This window comes from Fistularia commersonii, chromosome 19 (genome assembly GCF_037954325.1).
Source record: "Fistularia commersonii isolate RoL2024-O1a breed Wild chromosome 19, RoL_Fcom_v1.0, whole genome shotgun sequence".
NCBI classification, from domain to species: Eukaryota; Metazoa; Chordata; class Actinopteri; order Syngnathiformes; family Fistulariidae; genus Fistularia; species Fistularia commersonii.
Window position 1 is genome coordinate 9809216 of NC_141302.1, and position 18320 is coordinate 9827535.

The 18320-nt window shown below is 41.7% G+C and overlaps 1 protein-coding gene across 1 annotated transcript in view; it reads right to left on the reverse strand.

Annotated features, from left to right (window-relative positions):
- Nucleotides 1-5637, reverse strand: part of LOC147223649 (ADAMTS-like protein 1) — a 105297-nt gene extending 99660 nt beyond the window's left edge. The window contains exon 1 of the mRNA XM_086165867.1: nucleotides 5367-5637. Coding sequence (XP_086021993.1) covers nucleotides 5367-5423 — 57 coding nt within the window. The 5' untranslated portion in view covers nucleotides 5424-5637. The remainder of the gene's footprint in view (nucleotides 1-5366) is intronic.
- Between the last annotated feature and the right edge of the window lie 12683 nt (nucleotides 5638-18320).

Consider the following 18320-nt stretch of genomic DNA (forward strand, 5'->3'; position numbering starts at 1 on the left):
ATTCCTTCCTTTGTGCTTACTGGAATTTGCTTTCATGTTTCCTTTCCTAGGTTTATGATACTTTTGTTACATATAAATGAATTTAATTTTGTTTTTCCCCTGATCACTGACATTGTTAAAATGTTTTTTTTTAATTCTTTGCTACCATCACTTGTCCCATAAAATAATGTCATGCAAATGTTTTGACTCACTTTTCATTTTCACCCTCCTTGAACTTTTTAACCTGCCCCCCGCCTTCTTTTTCTGTCTTTCTTTCGTCCTTCCTACCTATGCACTGTCCAGTCTGGTGCCTTTTTCTCCTCTGACGGTCTCAACACCCAAAACACACGCACTTCCTACCTGCCCTCCCCTCTAATAAGGCAGCACAAGGGGGCCAGGAGTCATTTTCTTCCCTCTCGTTAGCACCACTCCCCAGTGCTCTTGCTGCAATCCCACCATGGGATGGATCTAAGGTCAAGGCTGGGGCACAGCAGACAAGAGCTGTGCGTGTGCTCAAGTCAGAGCAGAGCACCGCAGCTCTGAGATCGTCAATGCGAAAAATGTGGAGGCCAGATGATGCACCGAGTGCCCGGGCTGCCGCAAATGAGCCTGCATCCCGGAACATACAACATTAAACAACAATGCTCAATCACATCAGCGGAGGGGAGGGGGAATGCAGATGCAGCCCAAGATGTTTCATCAAGGGAACAGGATGCCAGAGACTCTGCTTTCAAGCTCAACAATGACAAATAAAGCTCACGATGAAGGAACAAATGCATTCACATGGGGCTCCAGGGGAAGCAGAGAGGGGACGGAGGGCAGCCACCTGCAAAATCACAATGGGGCGGACTGTCTGTGATGAACATGGGAGTTTCATGTGCTGCGATGGACACTGAGCAGCCTTCTGCTGTAATGTTGCCATCTGCTGGCAGCCCTTCATTAATGCTTGACTGCGGCCTGATAGACACTTTGTACATTGGAAGTGTGTGTGGCATAAAGTTATAGCCCTGCTCGCTGCAGCCATATGAAACCACAAAAACTCATTATGCATGTTGATATTGTAGTCTGGACAACATTCTCTCTTGCATACCCTCTGGCACGAAACTCCTGCATGTTTCCAGCAAGCCATGCCATTTACTGGCACGGGGAGGTCCCAGGCACACTGTCAAAGCATGTTATTAGAACACAGCATCAAGTGATTGAAAGGCAAACAACACTATCAAGTTGCACAAGATATGGAAGGGGAAACAACAACGCCATTGAAAACACGAATTCCTTTGACTTTCAAATTTCACATGACTCCTCCTGAAACTTCTGCTGTTATATAATTACCAAATCTTGCTTTTTGGGAGAATCAGTTATTCCCTTCATTGCTGAAAGTTGCAGAGCACAATTGTCATGTATGAAATGAGGAGGGAGAGCACTTGTCTCACTTTTTGTGTTACCCACAAATAGATACATTGCCATTAAGCATGAAGACTGGAAACAAGGGAAAGCAGCTCACCTTCCTCTGTTTGATACAAGCTTGATACAAAAAAAGTGTAAAAATCAAAGTTTGTGAATATAGGTACTTGCCACCTTGTGGTCTAAGTGGTTTACATTTTGGGAAACTTAGTTGAAACTGAAAAAATAATGACATTTACAAGCATAAAATCTGTTTGTTTGTTACATCAGTCAGCTAATTTCAAAAAGCTTGCAGGCATCGGGAGGTTAAATAGCTGACCTCACATAGTAATGTCAATTCCTTCTGCTGCATTCTGGTAAATTTGTTATATTCAAAGATTGAAAAAAAAAAAAAATCAATGGCACTTTAAATTACAATCCCAGAGATTAAAATATCCTCCCGAGCTACTATTTTCAGTCCTTGACACATTTGCTAGTCTTTCAGCGTACAATTTTTTTTCCACAAAGGCTTCTTTGAAGAAAACAGACTGGTTTTCAAGTTTAAAAAACTATATAAATATATATATAAAGTGGAAATGAACACTAGACTTCAGTCTATTTAGTGTTTTATTGCAAGTGAAACTGAACTCCTGCTGGAAGCCACGCTCCGTCTTGTTCTGTCGAACATGACTTTATTTCACTGGCCTTCTGCGAACATATGAAGCTACTTCCTTTTGGCCTCACGCTACGAGGATAAATGCCTGCTCATTTGGAAGCGCATCCCAACACACCTGAGCGGGACACACAAGATACATGGCCCCTGTGCCAGGAATGCTAACAGCATGAGAAGCGAAATACTTTGCGGGTACCTTGGCAGTTTGCACAAACATGAGTACCAGTGAATCCTGGCTTTGGACAGAGTAACATTGCGCGCGCACACACACACACACACACACACACACACACACACACACACACACACACACACACACACACACACACACACACACACACACACACACACACACACACACACACACACACACACACACACACACACACACACACACACACACATACACACACACACACACACACACACACACACACACACACACACACACACACACGTCCGCACTTCCACACTGCGCAACCCTCAGTCTCACTCCACAGATTAAGGCCAGATGGGAACAATGAGATGAGTATGAAAGCTTTTTGCAGTGTAACTGAAAACACTCTGTCTTGTTAACGCTCTCCAAAAACTTGCTCCATCTATCCATCACTGACCAGATGTTCTCGAGAGCCTTTTCCTTTGCTCCTCAGTTGGATGGGTCCTTCTCAAAATTAATTCACTTCCTTTTCCACCTGAATCCACAACAAAGCCACTCATGCAAGCTAATTGTGGTCTTTATGATCAAGCGATCGAGCCGAGGAGCGTGTTGTGGAGAACAAGAGAAGTTGTTGTTGACAGACGCTCACTTGGGACCATTTGCACGACTTGACCCCACTTAATCCTGCCATCGGACCCCAAGGCCTTCCTGTCCCGAGGACTTGAATACGCTCTCCTCGCTGCATTCAGACTCTCACAGGGACCATTTTCTTGAATAAACAACAGATTTTTTTGCTCCCGTGGCCAATTTTTCCTTTCGAATAGCAGCACAATAATTAGAAGAACGGCATGCACTTAACTGTGGCCGCCAAACGCTGAGGCAGTGATATCGGCTCGCAGTCATCTGTTTGTTCGCTATGTTTTTTTGTGGTACAGAAACAGAGTGGCTTACTTTAAATTTTATCTGAGTCTGTGGCGGATTAAATGTAAGTCCCGACAAGTAATATCCACATTAGTTTAGACTCATCTTAATCAGTCACATGAGGGTGGTTTATAAAGGGTACTATTTAAGGGGAAAAATATATTGGTATATCTTGCTCTATGACCAAAAATAGTAAAATAATTACCTTTTTTTTTTTTTTTAAGTCGGACAGTGCATCCCTGCTCATAAAAACTGAATCTGACAAACGTACAAGAAGAGAATTCACAGATATTTAAACTGAGAAATGGAAATTTTTTGTGAACAAAAATGTGAAAAAACATAAAAATATATGCATACATGAAATTTTGCTTTGTTCTGTAGGCCAGACAGGTGTGGAATCATTATTCACAGCACTACTTGGTTGTCTTTTAGAGGCACATCTCTCAGAGCACATGGCCACCTTCAAGTCCCCATCCTTCAAAAACAAAGAAAGAAAAAAAAAAGCTCTGTTTCTGCATTGTTCCAATTTGCTGTACAAATCAAGGGAATGGCGTGAGAGCAGCGAGACCCTCCAAGACACACTAGAGGTATGTCATTATGTCACCCACAAAGGAGGGTCTATTCCATTTAGGGTTGAAGCCACAGGCCATTTGGCCCACACACACAAATCACACGCAGTATAACTTCCAACAGCCCCGACACACAAATATAGAGTCTCATTCTTCTGTCGAACAGAAATGCAGAGGCTGTGACCCAACAGGCAAGATGAAAAGAAAAGGCGACCGGGTAGTCAAGACCCTGTGAGGCAGCACTTGCTGATCTCTGGTCTCTGAAGCAAAAGCACCCAGGTCCTTCTGCTGTGTGTATGTGTGTGTGTGTGTTAAAGTAAATGTCCCGCGCTGAGTCATGCTGCACAGTCACTCCTCGCAACAGATGGGAAAGCTTGTCATTTTCTGGCGACTTCCTTCGTGGAAACCTCACCGGGTAATTTTTCAGTCTTGCCGTGTGACAGAAACACAAAACAACCAAACCGCCGCTGTTCACAGAGACACAGAAGTCCGCGTGAGGGAGTATCACCGCAGACGCTTTGGACACAAACCTGTGGGGCTCACGCTGTTGAGCACAGTCATTTATGAATGGCACTTTCATCCCAGAATTTCCGCCGGGTGAATGCGGGAGAAGCAAATGCACACTTTCTCCGAGGACCAACAAATCTGAAAGCGATCCCCCTCTTGTTTTTCATCTCGGTCGCAGATGCTCGTACCCGTACACAGACGATTCCCTTACAATAATTTCACTGTAACCCAATCGGGATAACACTGGACAGTTGCCTGGAAAGAGTTGCAAAGCCTCCTCTGTCACTGACATTCACTGATTATAGTGCGGCCATGCTCGGATGGGCAACATGGCAGCCAAGGCGTCTGAAGAGCAAATCACCTTGAAGTGCTATTAGCACCTGTCGTGGTCATTTACAGACGCTGACAGTGGCACCCCTGCCCCTCTGTTTCAGTCTGAAATTTTGTCTGCGCGCCAAACAACTACTTTGTGGAGCAAGCTCGCCGCCTCGGGGCCTTTCCATGTAAGAGAGACCGTGTCGGAGGAGATTAGTGGAGTCTGAAGTGAGATGTTTGTTCAGCAGAGAGCTGATAAGGTGTGACCTTTTAAAAGGATGACACAAGCCGCCTAAGACGTTTCAGAGCTACCGTGTGCGTGAGAAATAAACCCTACAATTTCTCTGACAATGTCACAATAAGTCTATCAAGACAAAGTACCTGGTTTGCGCAAATTCGTCCCCCTCGACCCCCATCTCATCACTGAAGCATCCTGAGATCACCGAATTGCCCACCACATCAAACACAGAAATGAGTGAATACAACAACAACAAAACAACAGTCATGGAAAGGTTTATGAGATTCCCAGAGTAGGTTTGCCATTTTACAAGCTGGTGTTTTTAAAATGTGGAAGAACCCGGTCATAAATTAAAAAATGGTTAAAATAAAACTGTCAGTCGTAGCAAAAACACCTGTTGGATTTGGAACGTTTTTTTTTTGTTGTTTTATAACGGCCGGATTGAAAGTAACAGGTGTTTGTTTTCGGATTGAGGAAAATTCGGATTGAGAAGAAGAAGAAGAGAAATTGAGAAGGGGGGGGGGTCTGTAAAAACCCACGGAATTTACTCAGGTTATCAACTCCACGAAAACATCCGCGGGGTCGGAATCGCGGGTCGTGGGTCGCGGGTCGTGGGACACTCACCTCCGCGCAGGCGGCGAGGAGAAGCAGTCCGGCCGCGCACGCGCTGCTCGCTGTCATCGCGGAGTGGATTCGCAAGAGCGGAGGAGGCGATCGCCCGCGCGAGGTCCGATTCGGCTCGACTCGGCCCGACTCGGTCCGACTCGGTCCGGTCACCGCGGGAGGGAGGACGCTTCGGCTCTCCTCCTCCTCCTCTTCTTCGTCTTCTTCACTCCCGTTCCACTGACAAGCCGAACGCGGGATACGACATGACAGTCCGCGTCCGGATATTTGCTTCCCCGCTGCAAACACGTTGCTGCTAAATTTATGTTTGCATAGCGGGCGGGCTTGTGTGCGTGCATGAGGCGCGGGGGCCGGGGGTTCACCCACCTGGCGCTCTTAAAGGAACACCGACCCGCACGTCTCCCCCCGCAGGCGGGACCCCGCGCCCACCCGCGGCCCCAGGGGAGGGGGCTGGGTGCTCAGTCGGCGAAGTGCAGACATACAGAGTCTCGCATCCAGGATTTTTTTTTTCCACATGCATTCATTCGTTATCCTTACAAAAAAAAAAAAAAACACTTTTATACTAGTTTGGGAAATTTATCACCTAGAATATTGGACACTTTGCAGGCATCATCTCGAGTCTACAATGTCTTCACCAATTTTCTTTAAAATCTCATGTTATTTCAGTTGACGGTGCTCCCCTTTCAAAGTTAACCTGAGATGGTTTGGACATAGGATGGAATGAATATCTCGGTAGAATGCTCTTTTTAAGTAAAGAAAACACTTTTATTTTGAGCCAAGTTCAGCACAAAATCAGCCAAATGTGTCTGTTCCGACTGGACTTGAATTTCTTCCCTTGAAGACATTTCTCCTCTCATTCGAGAGGCTTTTTCAGTTTGAACAGAAGAAGCCTCTCATCTGAGAGTCAAAACTTCTTCAATTCAAGTCCAGTCACCACGAAAAGATTTCAATGAGACTGAACCGTGCCGTGTATGACCTCCATCAACTTGTCAATTGCATTTAACCCGTCACGGATGAACAGTGAGCAGCAGGCACTCACTGACTAACACCAGGGGGGCGATGATGAGTTCAGTGTCTCGCTCAAAAACATTTGGAGAGGCTTGGAGGAGCTCGGAAAATCATAACCAGGAATGTTTAGTTCCGAGTTGACCGCTCTCACCATCTGAGCCACGCCGCCCCAAGGATGCTGTGATTGGAAATGCCAGGCAGGGGGCCGAGAAGAAGACTGAACAGAAGATTCATGGATGGAATGAAACAGGGCATGAAGTTAGTTGCCAAGAGAGGAAAGGATGCTGAGGCGAGGGTTAGGGCCCTTTGGCAGACCCTGAAGGGAGTGGCCAAACGGAACAGGAGTGATTTGAGCTCTCCTTTATCACTGTATTTCTCACTTAGCATAAAGGCTGAATGAGTGAATATTAAAGATGGAAATTGCCAAACACTTGCCCAGTACTGGTACACACACGCAAGGCTGGATCAGATCCATTTATGATTAAGCTGAAAAGTCGGGCTGTATATAAACCAGACTCGGGCTGTGGAGGAAGGCGGATGCTGGCCCGACAAACACTAGCATGTGGTCCAAGTATGATGACTTTTGCTATCTGGGTTTGATCAGGAGACATGTCATAAGACATGCGCACATGACCCATCTGCAAAACTTGCAATATTGCAAAGATTGTCTCGCCCAAATGTGGCCAACATCTGGTCAGGGTTCATTTCTTCTCATGTTCAAGGGCCATATTTGGCTTTGGACATGAACAGTGACTTAGGTTAAGTGCTGCCGCCTAAACTGAGACACAGGTCCACCTTAAATGGCCCACATCTGACTCATGTCAAGCCGAGCTCATTACATTTGGGCTGCTTCTGGCACACGCAGCACTCGCCAGTGCCATAACTGAAGTGCAAGTGCCAGAAGAGTTCCAGATAAGGAAGATGGATCCTGATGAGAGCAATCAACAAGGGACAGGCATTATCAGCCATCTCACGGGTCCAAACACCAAAAGGCTTTCACTGCGCTGCTTATTCTGCAATTAAATCCCATTTCAAGGCCGTCCAGGAGCACAGACGGTAGTCCATTTCTCCATGTAGAAACTTTTAAAGATATCCAAAACATTGGATGAAATATGATTGCGTGGCTGTGGGAAGGTTTGGACAAGAAATGATGACATGCTAGACTCACAGCTTGTTAAAGTAAGGAAATTTTCTCTTCATATTTCCCATCATATTTGTCAGGAAATATGTGTATGTGTGTGTGTATATAAATATGTATGTATATATACACTGTGTGTGTGTGTGTGTGTGTGTGTGTGTGTGTGTGTGTGTGTGTGTGTGTGTGTGTGTGTGCGTGTGTGTGTGTGTGTGTGTGTGTGTTTAGACCTGGTCTGGTTCTGCTGTTCTGATTTGATCTGCCAAAAGATGAACAAAACGTTGGATCCCCTTGTTTTGCTAATTACTTGCAGAACTGAATTAAGTTGATTTATGAGAGTAAACCAGTACAACAGGCAATCACAAATAGATAGACAATAATGTAATTCATTTTTTTATTCTCCATCTGTTGCATCAAGTCAACCATGAACACTCAGGTATATTTGGGCAGTAATTGAACCATATGGAAGGCTGTGTGGCGGGCATCAGAAAAGACTGTGCCCACCTCCTCTGTCTCAAGTATGAAATTTATTAGTCATTCAAGTGAGAAGCCAGGCAATGCCAACTGTGTGCCATTTAAGGTCAAGAAGAGTTGTATCCGAATCAAGCCCCAACTGCTTCCTCACTGAGATCAACTGGATGGAATGAAAAAATCAGCCTTCACTCGCTGGCATGTGATTGAAATCTCCTGCTGTTTCTGATTTACCTTGATGAGACCCATGCCATTCCTTTCTGTCTCCAATGAAAATAGCACTTTCCCCTGTTTTTTAACCAAATCGTATTTTTTGTGCAATTTAATGAAGGCCTGCAATATATCTTTGGACTTGAATGGCCTCCCACACTAAAACAGGTCCAACACAAGGTCTAATGTCGGCCTGACCTGACATGCTTTTAAAATAGTCAGCACAGTAAATAAACTGCACTTGCAAAATGTAAGCAGAAACTAATTCAATGTTGGGATACAGTATATTCTGTTGATTCGCTGAGGACCAGTGAATTTCAAATTCCACGAGTAAGGAATGCAGTATTAGACATGATGACTGACAACTTCTGTTATTTTTGACGACATACTTCTGTTAAAGTAGAAGACGTTAAAGTTCCTTGAATAGCGGCACATGGTGGTTGGGCATTAGGACTCGTTCAATTCTTTTGAGGCTGCCCAGGCTCCCTTCACAACAATGTTCCTTGAAAATATAATCTCTCCCAATCCAAGCTGAAAGGACCAAGAGAGATGCCCTTGAAGAGCAACACAATAGTACAGGTATGTGTGGTATGAGCTACCTGAATTGCTGCCTGACACGCAGGCTTGAATTCAGCTTAATTTCCATTAACACAGAGAGCACAGGAATGTAAATGTTTATTTCCCCTGGAGAGGAAAAAATCTTTACCTGAAGACTAAGCTGGACTCATTTCCTTTCCGACTTGGGGATAAATTATCTTCCTTTATACGCTCCTTGAGATCCAAAGCCTTCCTCCTTCTGTCATCATCATGAAAGTTCAGTGTTTTTGAAAGGGCAAAGCATTTGGAAGATTCTTGTTGAACTTTGATCATCCCAGCACCCCAAGAACACCGCAGACACCACACTAAGCCACCACAAGTGGCAGATAATGCTCGGAGTCATGAATAGTTTACATTCATCGTGAATGCCGATGCATAGCTAAGCCACATCCTCATGTTACAAATGCTGTTCATATTGATGGACATGTTCAGTGGTATCACTCACCCAAAACTCCCATCAGCAGAGTTGCAAATTCACGGCCCTCAGGCACAAATGTATTTTTAAAGGTTACAAGCTTAAATAGCATCTGTCAGTTGTTTGCTTAACTGATCATACTGGGGACTTTTCTATGCGGCAAGACAAATATGGGGTTGAGGCAGTCCTTAATGACAGTGTTTTAGCCAGGATCTTTCATCTGAATGTAGTGATGGGCTGGATGCTCGCTGACAATTTGGAGGCAGCTACCACCTTCATGCTGAAGTTTATTTGTATAAACAAGCTGGCGGACATATATGACTTTACAAGTGCAAAGAGCGCTCCAGTATGTACAGTGCATGTGTTGGTTTCCCAGCTAAACATACTCCCTGGAGGTCAGCGCCCTCCATATAAGTAACTTGGTTGTCTCCCTTTGGCTGACACCAAACATGACTGTTTGATCAGTCATATTTGGCCCCAGAGTCAAAGTGCTGCTTGTCACATGTGTTCAAAGAGAGAGCAGGAATTTGCCAGACACCGGCAAGAGACATGTGTTTCAAGGGACACCGGCAAGTTTGTTTTTACATTTAAGGTAGCTAACACATTTCGGAAAATGCAGGTTTGTTTTTCACAAAACAAACATCCCCCCAAGCTACGACTTCATGATTAAAGAGGGTGACTTGTTGTTTACCACTGGTATTTATGCTAGGCTACTTTAAACTCTCCCCTGGTGCTAGCATCAAATTGAAAAGGAAAATGGCACGGGAATCCATCTTCCCTTCAAATCTTTGGCAAACAGTAAATCCAAACTGTAAGACAATAACTGAAGGAATACTTTGACGGTTGGGGGAAATAAAGTTTCTTGCCAAAAAAATGTGGTACATGAAAAGATAGATAGCCAGGTAAAGCCAGTTAGCTTCAAGTGCCTGGAAACTGCGGAAACAGCTAGCATGACTCTATCCAATAGTAATATAAACCTTTTCAGCAATTCCCATTTCCAATTTCGGTTAAGGCTTTTCTCTGGGGAAGATGGGACTCCTCGCAGTCAAACCATAAAACCTTGCACTGATGATTATTTGTTTTGACTTTACTTCAGTTGACAGATCGGACAGTGAGGTTGACGAAAAGTCACCAGGCTTCACTGAAGGTGGCCTGCCTGGGTTACTGCAAAGTCAAAGGAATAAGTTGTAAAGATCTGCAGGCCACAGTGGATGTAAGTTTCAATTGAATGTAAAAAGTTAGTTTGGGTTTTACAGGTAAAACAAATTTCCACTTTTATATTTTCCTCAGTTTGGAATTTATGGTTCAGTACATTTTTTGATACTTTCAGTGGACGAAAGAAACACAGAACGCTTCTGCTTCTCATCTCTGTTTCATATTAAACACAGATTCTCTGAAAGGCTCTGATTGTTTCTTTGTTGATCGAACAAAGGTTGGTTCCCGGTGCAATTGCCTCAACCCAATTTTAGGGGAGAAAGTGCGGTTGACAGTCTTTCATTGACTTGCAAGTAAAAAACGCATTTTTATTTTAAGGGGAAAATATTAGTTTATACATCTGTTTAAAATTAAGATACAAATGTTTTTTTGAGCAGCTGTCTTTGAATTCTTATGGTCGAACTTTACATTAGAAACCCCAGATTTTTCTTTGCTTAAAAATACAAATGTCCCACTAAATAATGAGTGAATAACAAAGAAAATCGCCATCTGAACATACAATTTTCCACTATTTGGTTGCTTACCAAATTGGACTTTGGTAATGAGGATTTGGATACGTTATCTTTGTCTGTGGGTGTTCTTTTCTGGGTCTGCTCTTGAAAAGAAGTTTATCGTGACAAGACAGTGTCACATGAAATGCCAGGCTTGTCTGTCTGTCTGTCTGTCTGTCTGTCTGTCTGTCCGTCCGTCCGTCCGCCTGTCTGTCCGTCCGTGTGTCAGAGCAGATTTGTTGGAGGCATCCCGTTCCAGCAAGCATGTTGTGTCACTGTAGGCTGTCTGATCGCATCCTGCCACAAACACAGGCTCCAAAGGTCAACAATCTTCATGCTGCTGCTAATGATCAGCCTGAATATCTTAAAAAACCAAGAGCATATTTTCTGTCTTATTTGTAAGGGAAGTATCTTATTACATACAAATCCTTGCCCTATTTCCTAAAAAACAAATATGCTTCTCTCCGAATATTCATCAATTTTCCTATACATTTAGTGATGAACAGCTTTGGTATCCAGTTCCAAGCAGGAGGGTAAAGGAATCAAACTGTATAAATCCAGGATTTCCTGTCATCCTGACAAATTTAACCAGACAGCTTCAGATATATCCTCAAATGATTTTCCATGGATATTGCAGTTCAGCAAAAATAATCAAGCCTCCTTTGTTGAGAGTATAAAAACATGTCTTTTTTTGTGTGAGGGTGACTTTTCTCAATAGCGATTCTGTGAAGAGGTAGCTGGAAGGACAGAGGAGAAGTGTTATGAAGACAAGGAGAACTAAATGTCACCAGGGATCATTTTCATCCACAAGGATCAGGCAAATACGAAATAAATGCCAGAGGACATTCTTTACCTTCTTATTCACGTCCTGTCTTAATCCCAGTTTATATTGTCCCTTTAATTACCCTCTCAGATTCACTCCTTGGAGTGGAATGTAATTAGTCAGCAGTTCTGTGAGGGCTTTTGTCCAATGCCTGCAAATGTCTGCTCGTTATTTTGTCAGTGCATCATAAATCATATGAATCATCTGCTTTATTTCCTGGACTGTAAAGAAAAGGGCAACAACTGTTCGATGTGTGTACATTGATGAACATTGGTCGGTGCGGTAACAGCATTAAACAACAGGTTTATAATTAAAGAGTTCACATTGACAAATATACATAGATATTGACATACATTTACATGATTTAATCATTGATGGCAATGCTATTAATATGCAGTCAGTGATGAGAAATAACAGCATATTGACAGGAATACAGAGATATAAATGTCAACAAATACTTAACATTTGTTAAGGATTTGCATGTCAATCGATATCTCTGGATTCATTAATATCTTAGGATTCATTTTTCAATTCAATTTTTTTCAATTCATTTGCCATATCCATTCAGACATTTACCATGAGATCACAAAGAGCACAAATAAATTAGTTCTGAAACTCAAAAATACCCGTGCATATAAATATAGTTCCGTCTTAATGAAATTACTGAAATATGGCACAATTTCATTTTGCAACTTTATTGGTAAACCCCTCCTAAATGTTAACAAAACAAAAAAAAAAGATGACTAAACCTGCTTTATGTGTAAAATCTTGACAGGATCTAAATAAGCTATAAAATCAGTCAGTTAATTATCATAATATCATTATTGCTTATTATTGCATCAACCAATGTTCAATCAATGTTCCTTTTTTAAAATCCTCCAAACAATAATTGATTTTATTTATCAATTAAACTTAAGTGGAGTGGAGTATCAGGGGATTTGAATACCATCATCGGCTTAAGAAGTCTTGACAGTCATATCACGATCTATATTCTCCCAAAGGTCTTAAGACATGGGACATAAAACATGCTGGAAAGAGATGTCATATAAGAAATGTTTATAGAGAAAGGTTCATATGTCCCTACTGATATATATCTGTGAAAGACGATATCAGGTGACTGATATATTTGGGTGCCCCAAAAAAATGGCAAGTAATGATAAGAGCAAAGAGTCATGCAATGACGCATCTGTGCCAGAGACTCAGCAGTGAATTCTACTCATGCCGTCGAGGTCGCTTCAGTTTTTAGCATCTTGTGCTGCTCTACATAGCACCGCGACCACCTGGGCTGGTCTGACTCCACAAGGCCTGCGTGACAGAAAGCGGAGAGAAGAGGAATAGATGACAGAGAGCCTGGCCGGGCTGTCAGTCACTGCGCAGTCCACATCATGTTTAAGCTCTGTTCAAACAAGCTGCCCACATCAGGTGCTGTTCTTAAAGCCAACCAATAGTCTAACTGACAAAGAGAAAAAAGGGATAAGCCCAGGGGAAAGCAGAAATTAAGCATGGGGCTATTTCCCACGTTGTTCTTGGCTCCTGGTCGCCCCTGGGGGCTTAAAAGAACACTTCCAAAACAAAGAGATTGTCTGTGTAGGTGCCCAAATATCCAGCCCACGCATGTATGCTCACTCGCACACAGACAGGCGCACTCACACCCTGGGACCAAAAAAAATGTTTTTCTAATTCTTTCTAAGTGCCTATTTAAGCAGCTGTTTTCTGTAAACACTGGCGAGGACAGTAGAGCCTAGACCTGAGTTTTAGATCATTCTCAATTATATCATAATTACGAGGACTCGGTGTGGTTGTCAGCAACATCTCCCAGAAAATATAGCTGTGAATTGCAGCCCCTTTGCCAGGACAAACACCCGGCCTGCTAATCCCAGCGCAGCTCTGAAAACGGCCTGTGACTGGATATGGTGGAAACATGGGGGGGTCATGTGGGACGGGGACCCGGCCACACGAGGGAAAGCCTTCAGTGGTTATTATCTCGCCTCCCATCTGACCCATTCAAAGTATGCGCTCATTGACTGGCTTAGCTTCTGCTCCTCACAGGTCAACGTCCAGTGCCCATCCAATTATGCAATATGAGCCTTTTTTTCCTCCTTCCTGAAAAAATCATTAGAGAAAATCATTATCGGGGTAAAACCGGGGTCAAGGTGTGGCCTGCCAGGAATACAAGGGATTTCATTTTCAAATTAAACTGCTCGCAAACTGACATTTTCTCATACTTTTAACCTTGTAGACTCATTTTCTGAGTTGATCCTCTCAGTGGGAAATGTGGATGGTTAACTTGGATGTCTTAGCTAATGAGCCGGCATCATTATTTGAGGATTACATTCAACAGGTGCAGATAGCCCTGCTTAACAAGATTCTTGTCTATGTTGTTGCGATAAAGCTACAGTTTCCGTGCTGCAAAACACACTCTACATTTGTAGATCAGTTGTTTATTAGAAGCTGAGGTAATAGTTATTTCAAGAGGACAGCCATCAGCCTGTCCAAATCTAATTCATGTCTACGTGTGCAGCCTCTCTTGCTGCATGGTCGGGTGGATAGTGGGGAGAATAATAGTGCCAAATTTGGCAGCAGTCTTTTCGCAGCTATTTTGGTCCAAGTTGTCAACTTTCTGGTGTAAATTCACTTTGCCAGTTCAAATTCACACACTTGGTGAAAAAGACAGCCTGACGTTTTGACAAAATACCACCGTTGCCTTTTAATCTTTGCTTCATGTTGTTGCAAACGAATCACTGACTGTGTTTGCAATGTATTATGTTCACAAAGTATTACGTAAAAGGCTCCAACTGACTCCAAATAATGGGCACCTTTTTATCAAACAACAGGAAAAAATTTCACACCAAACACCAAAATCATGGATTTTTTGTTAACCATTAAACACAAAGGGGGTGGCACTTTTTCCCATATGTAATGTTGTTATTAAACTTTTCTAACCAACAATGAGCATCAGGGGTGAAAATATTTACCACCAAATGTTTTTCTTGAAAACTAATATAAAACAAAGAATAAGTAATTTGAGGGACTTTTTGAAGCCAAGTTGATTGAAAGACTGAAATACGTTTGCGATCTAAAATGTTGAGAGCAACATTATGACACACAGTTTAGAATTTATTCATACAGTCAGTCATCAAGATATCACTTGAAGAAGAACATTTTAATGAAAACTCTGTCATCGATTTTTTTAAATAATATCAAGGAATTTCCAAAAAAAAAAAAAAATTGTCAAAATTAGTGAGAAGCATCTGAAAACAGGGAGAAATTATTTGATATGACAAAAGGATGGCCAACTATTCTTTGTGACAATACATTTACAGTGACATGGTGTTTAATATATCACTTACTTAAATTAAGGCCTCTAAAAAGAAGCAAGTTTTGCAAATCTCTTCCTTTTGTATAATCACGCACTTTTATTTGTTTATTGTTTTTTTTCCATAATTCAGCAGTCTTTTTATGGTTTAACTCAGTTATTTTTCAGAACCAAACTCAAATCTATATCTGTAGCGTATTTGTACAAGTTGTAGGAGTTTAGAGTCCTACTTTTACTACATCATTCAGTCCAGATAGGCAGTGCAGTTGGAGGCTAGACTGTCCAACTTGCGGTGTATTTAATGCAGCTGCTCCACCAAACAGAGCTATCACTCGTCCATCTTTCCTCACAATATAAAGAGCATGAAAGGGCAGCCACTCTCACTCCCCTCCTCTCTGTACTCTTTCTTCCTGCAGTACCTCTGACTGTGTGTGATCTGGAGGTGTGACACTTTCCCAGTAGCACACAAGTATCCATTACTCAGCCAGAAGCACTGGCACACAGCCTGCAGCTCTACCTGCCTCAAAGGGCACAATAAAGGGATTCCATGTGAAAATATCCATTCCATTTCTGCCAGGAATCCACATCCCCGCTGCCACCTGCACTTCGACACACCCCTCGGGCAAACGTGAGGGCAGAGCTCGCACGACCGATCCCTCCTTTCATCCCGTATGTCTGAAGGATGAGAGGAGCAGCGGAGACTTGGCTCACATCTGGCCTCCTCAGAGGAATGGCGATATCTATTTAACAGGGGCTATAATAATGCACCATGGTGTGAAAGTGTTGCAAATCGAAAATATGATTATATGCATCACGAAGCAGAAAAATGGATTCCAATATCAAGGCAGTTAAATAATGAGGCCCAGACTGCATGGAGGTGTAAACACTGATAAAAAAAAAAAAAGTTTCAAACCACTACTGGGAATGAACAACAAATAGCATGCCAATTGGAAAAAAATATATGAGGGGATATATAAGGGGTTAAAAGTATCCAGGTATTATCTCACAAAAATTCAGGGAATAAGTAAATATCCGAACTACAGGAGGAGAAAAAAAATTACAAGCAATAAATTGGATAGAATTTAGATTTTGAATGTTGAAGAAATGTACATTACAATGAGTAAAATGACATGAAATATTTAATATTTGAATTGAGATTAAAAAAAATGTTACAGCAAACAAATTATACATTATACATTATATATTACAATAATAATAATTATTATTATTATCATAGTTTAATCCAATTTCCATCTTGCATTGCAAATTAAATTAGTTGTGCTTTAAGTAAACTACAGAAAGGGTCTTCAAACTGCAAAATCAATAAGCCAGAAAAATGACAACCCTGCGTTTTTTTTTTTATTTATTTGTAATTATTTTCCGCCTGATGAGAAATTCTAAATTTTCTATAGAATTAAACATAAGCTATTCTGTATCATTATATCCCGACCAGATCCCCAGGGTTTCTGTCATAGAGGCAAATGTTTATTTAATAATCAATACTATAATTTTATTTTTCACTGATCACCCCACACACACACACACACACACACACACACGCACACACACACACACACACACACACACATATTTTTTACATGAATATTTAGGCGAATACTTACATAACCCGTTAAGAGGTGAACTAGATCCCATGGTGACCCCACTTCAACATTCTATTTGTGCAAATGTTTCTCAAACATGAGACCCAATCCGTGCACCCACTGCCAGTACTTGTCCGAGGCAAGGACTTCATCTACTTTACTGCCATCTAGTGACATATATTGGTGAATAATACTGTACTTCTGGAAGTCGTGCTCTGGCCGTCAGGCGCTAGTGTCAAAACATAGTCCTAATTTAGGCATGTGGTAAAGTTCAACATTTATATAATTTCACTGATTTTACGTGTCAGTTCCATAGTGTCTTCATAACTTCATAACATATAACTTCATAGCATAAAAATATAATTCATCCCAATTTTCAATACTGTTTATGGCTTGTGATTAATGTGTCAAATCATACACCTGTGTTTATCACACCTATCTTTGGCCTCATATGTGTAAAAACACCCCTGATTGCATGTCTTTAAATGCAACTTGCAAGAAAATGGTTTCTCGCTGTCATGTTTAAACATTCAGGTAAACTGTACCTACATGGCAGATGAAGCTCTTTACACACTGCAGGAATTCTAATATAACGATGAGCTATAACGCTGAAATATCTTAAATCTTGATCTGACTCATCAGTCACAGTTTTATGAGCTGATAGCAGCCTTTCACAGAAACCTTTTTTGGAATTTACATGTTGGCTAGTTTGAATTCTTTCAATAGCAAAAATTTGTGAGTAAAAAATTTGATTTCCTTACACATGAATTCCAGGCACTAATTCAGTTTTATAACATTACTTAAAAAATGATGTTTGTATGAATCTAGGATCGCCCCGATGATTGGATGTAGATACTGATAACAGCTAACATAATTGTGCTGTTTTTCATATTCAACCACCAAACGAGGGATTCTAGCTTCCTTTGGATCCAGTTATAACTTGCTTTTACCCAATGTTGGATTGCAATGTTAAACTGATTTGCAGCTAATATTTAACATTTGTCCGATGTCTTTCTGACAATTAAATCAGATTGAGTTCAATGTTGATGGATCTTGATGTCCTTTGCTAAAATTAGTTCGAACAACCTTTGATTTCTTCTAATCTTCGATACTTTTTAATACTTGTCAAAATTTTCTTCTAATAGCAACTGGACTTGATTTTCTACCCATGAGGACGTTTCTGCTCTCATCCGAGATGCTTCTTAATTTTAGAGGTGAGAGGTGCAACGTCTTCAAGGGAAAAAAAATCAAGCCCAGTTGCTATGAGAAGGAGATTTTGAAAAGAATTGACCATGAGCTGGATGACTGAGAACCTCCACAGATATACTTTGTAATACAATTTGCTGATCAGAGTTTTTTTTTTAACACTGACTATCAGCAATGGCTCTGAAGTTCAACTGTCTGCTGGGATCTAATTAAAACCCAACAGAAATACCAAGTGTGATTTCAACATAGCATCCTGTCAAGTCTAAACTTTGGCTTCCAGCAAATCTCATAAAGTCCGATCAGAGCAATCAAAAGACTATGACGTGGACCATAAAACACTATGACAATGACCTTCAGTGCAACGTGGCATCTGTGTGTGTCCATGTAGGCCCTTGGACAGGATGGTGCAGTTGTGTTGCCGTATTTATCATGTATTTTATCTCCCTTAATTGTGTATGTGTCAAAA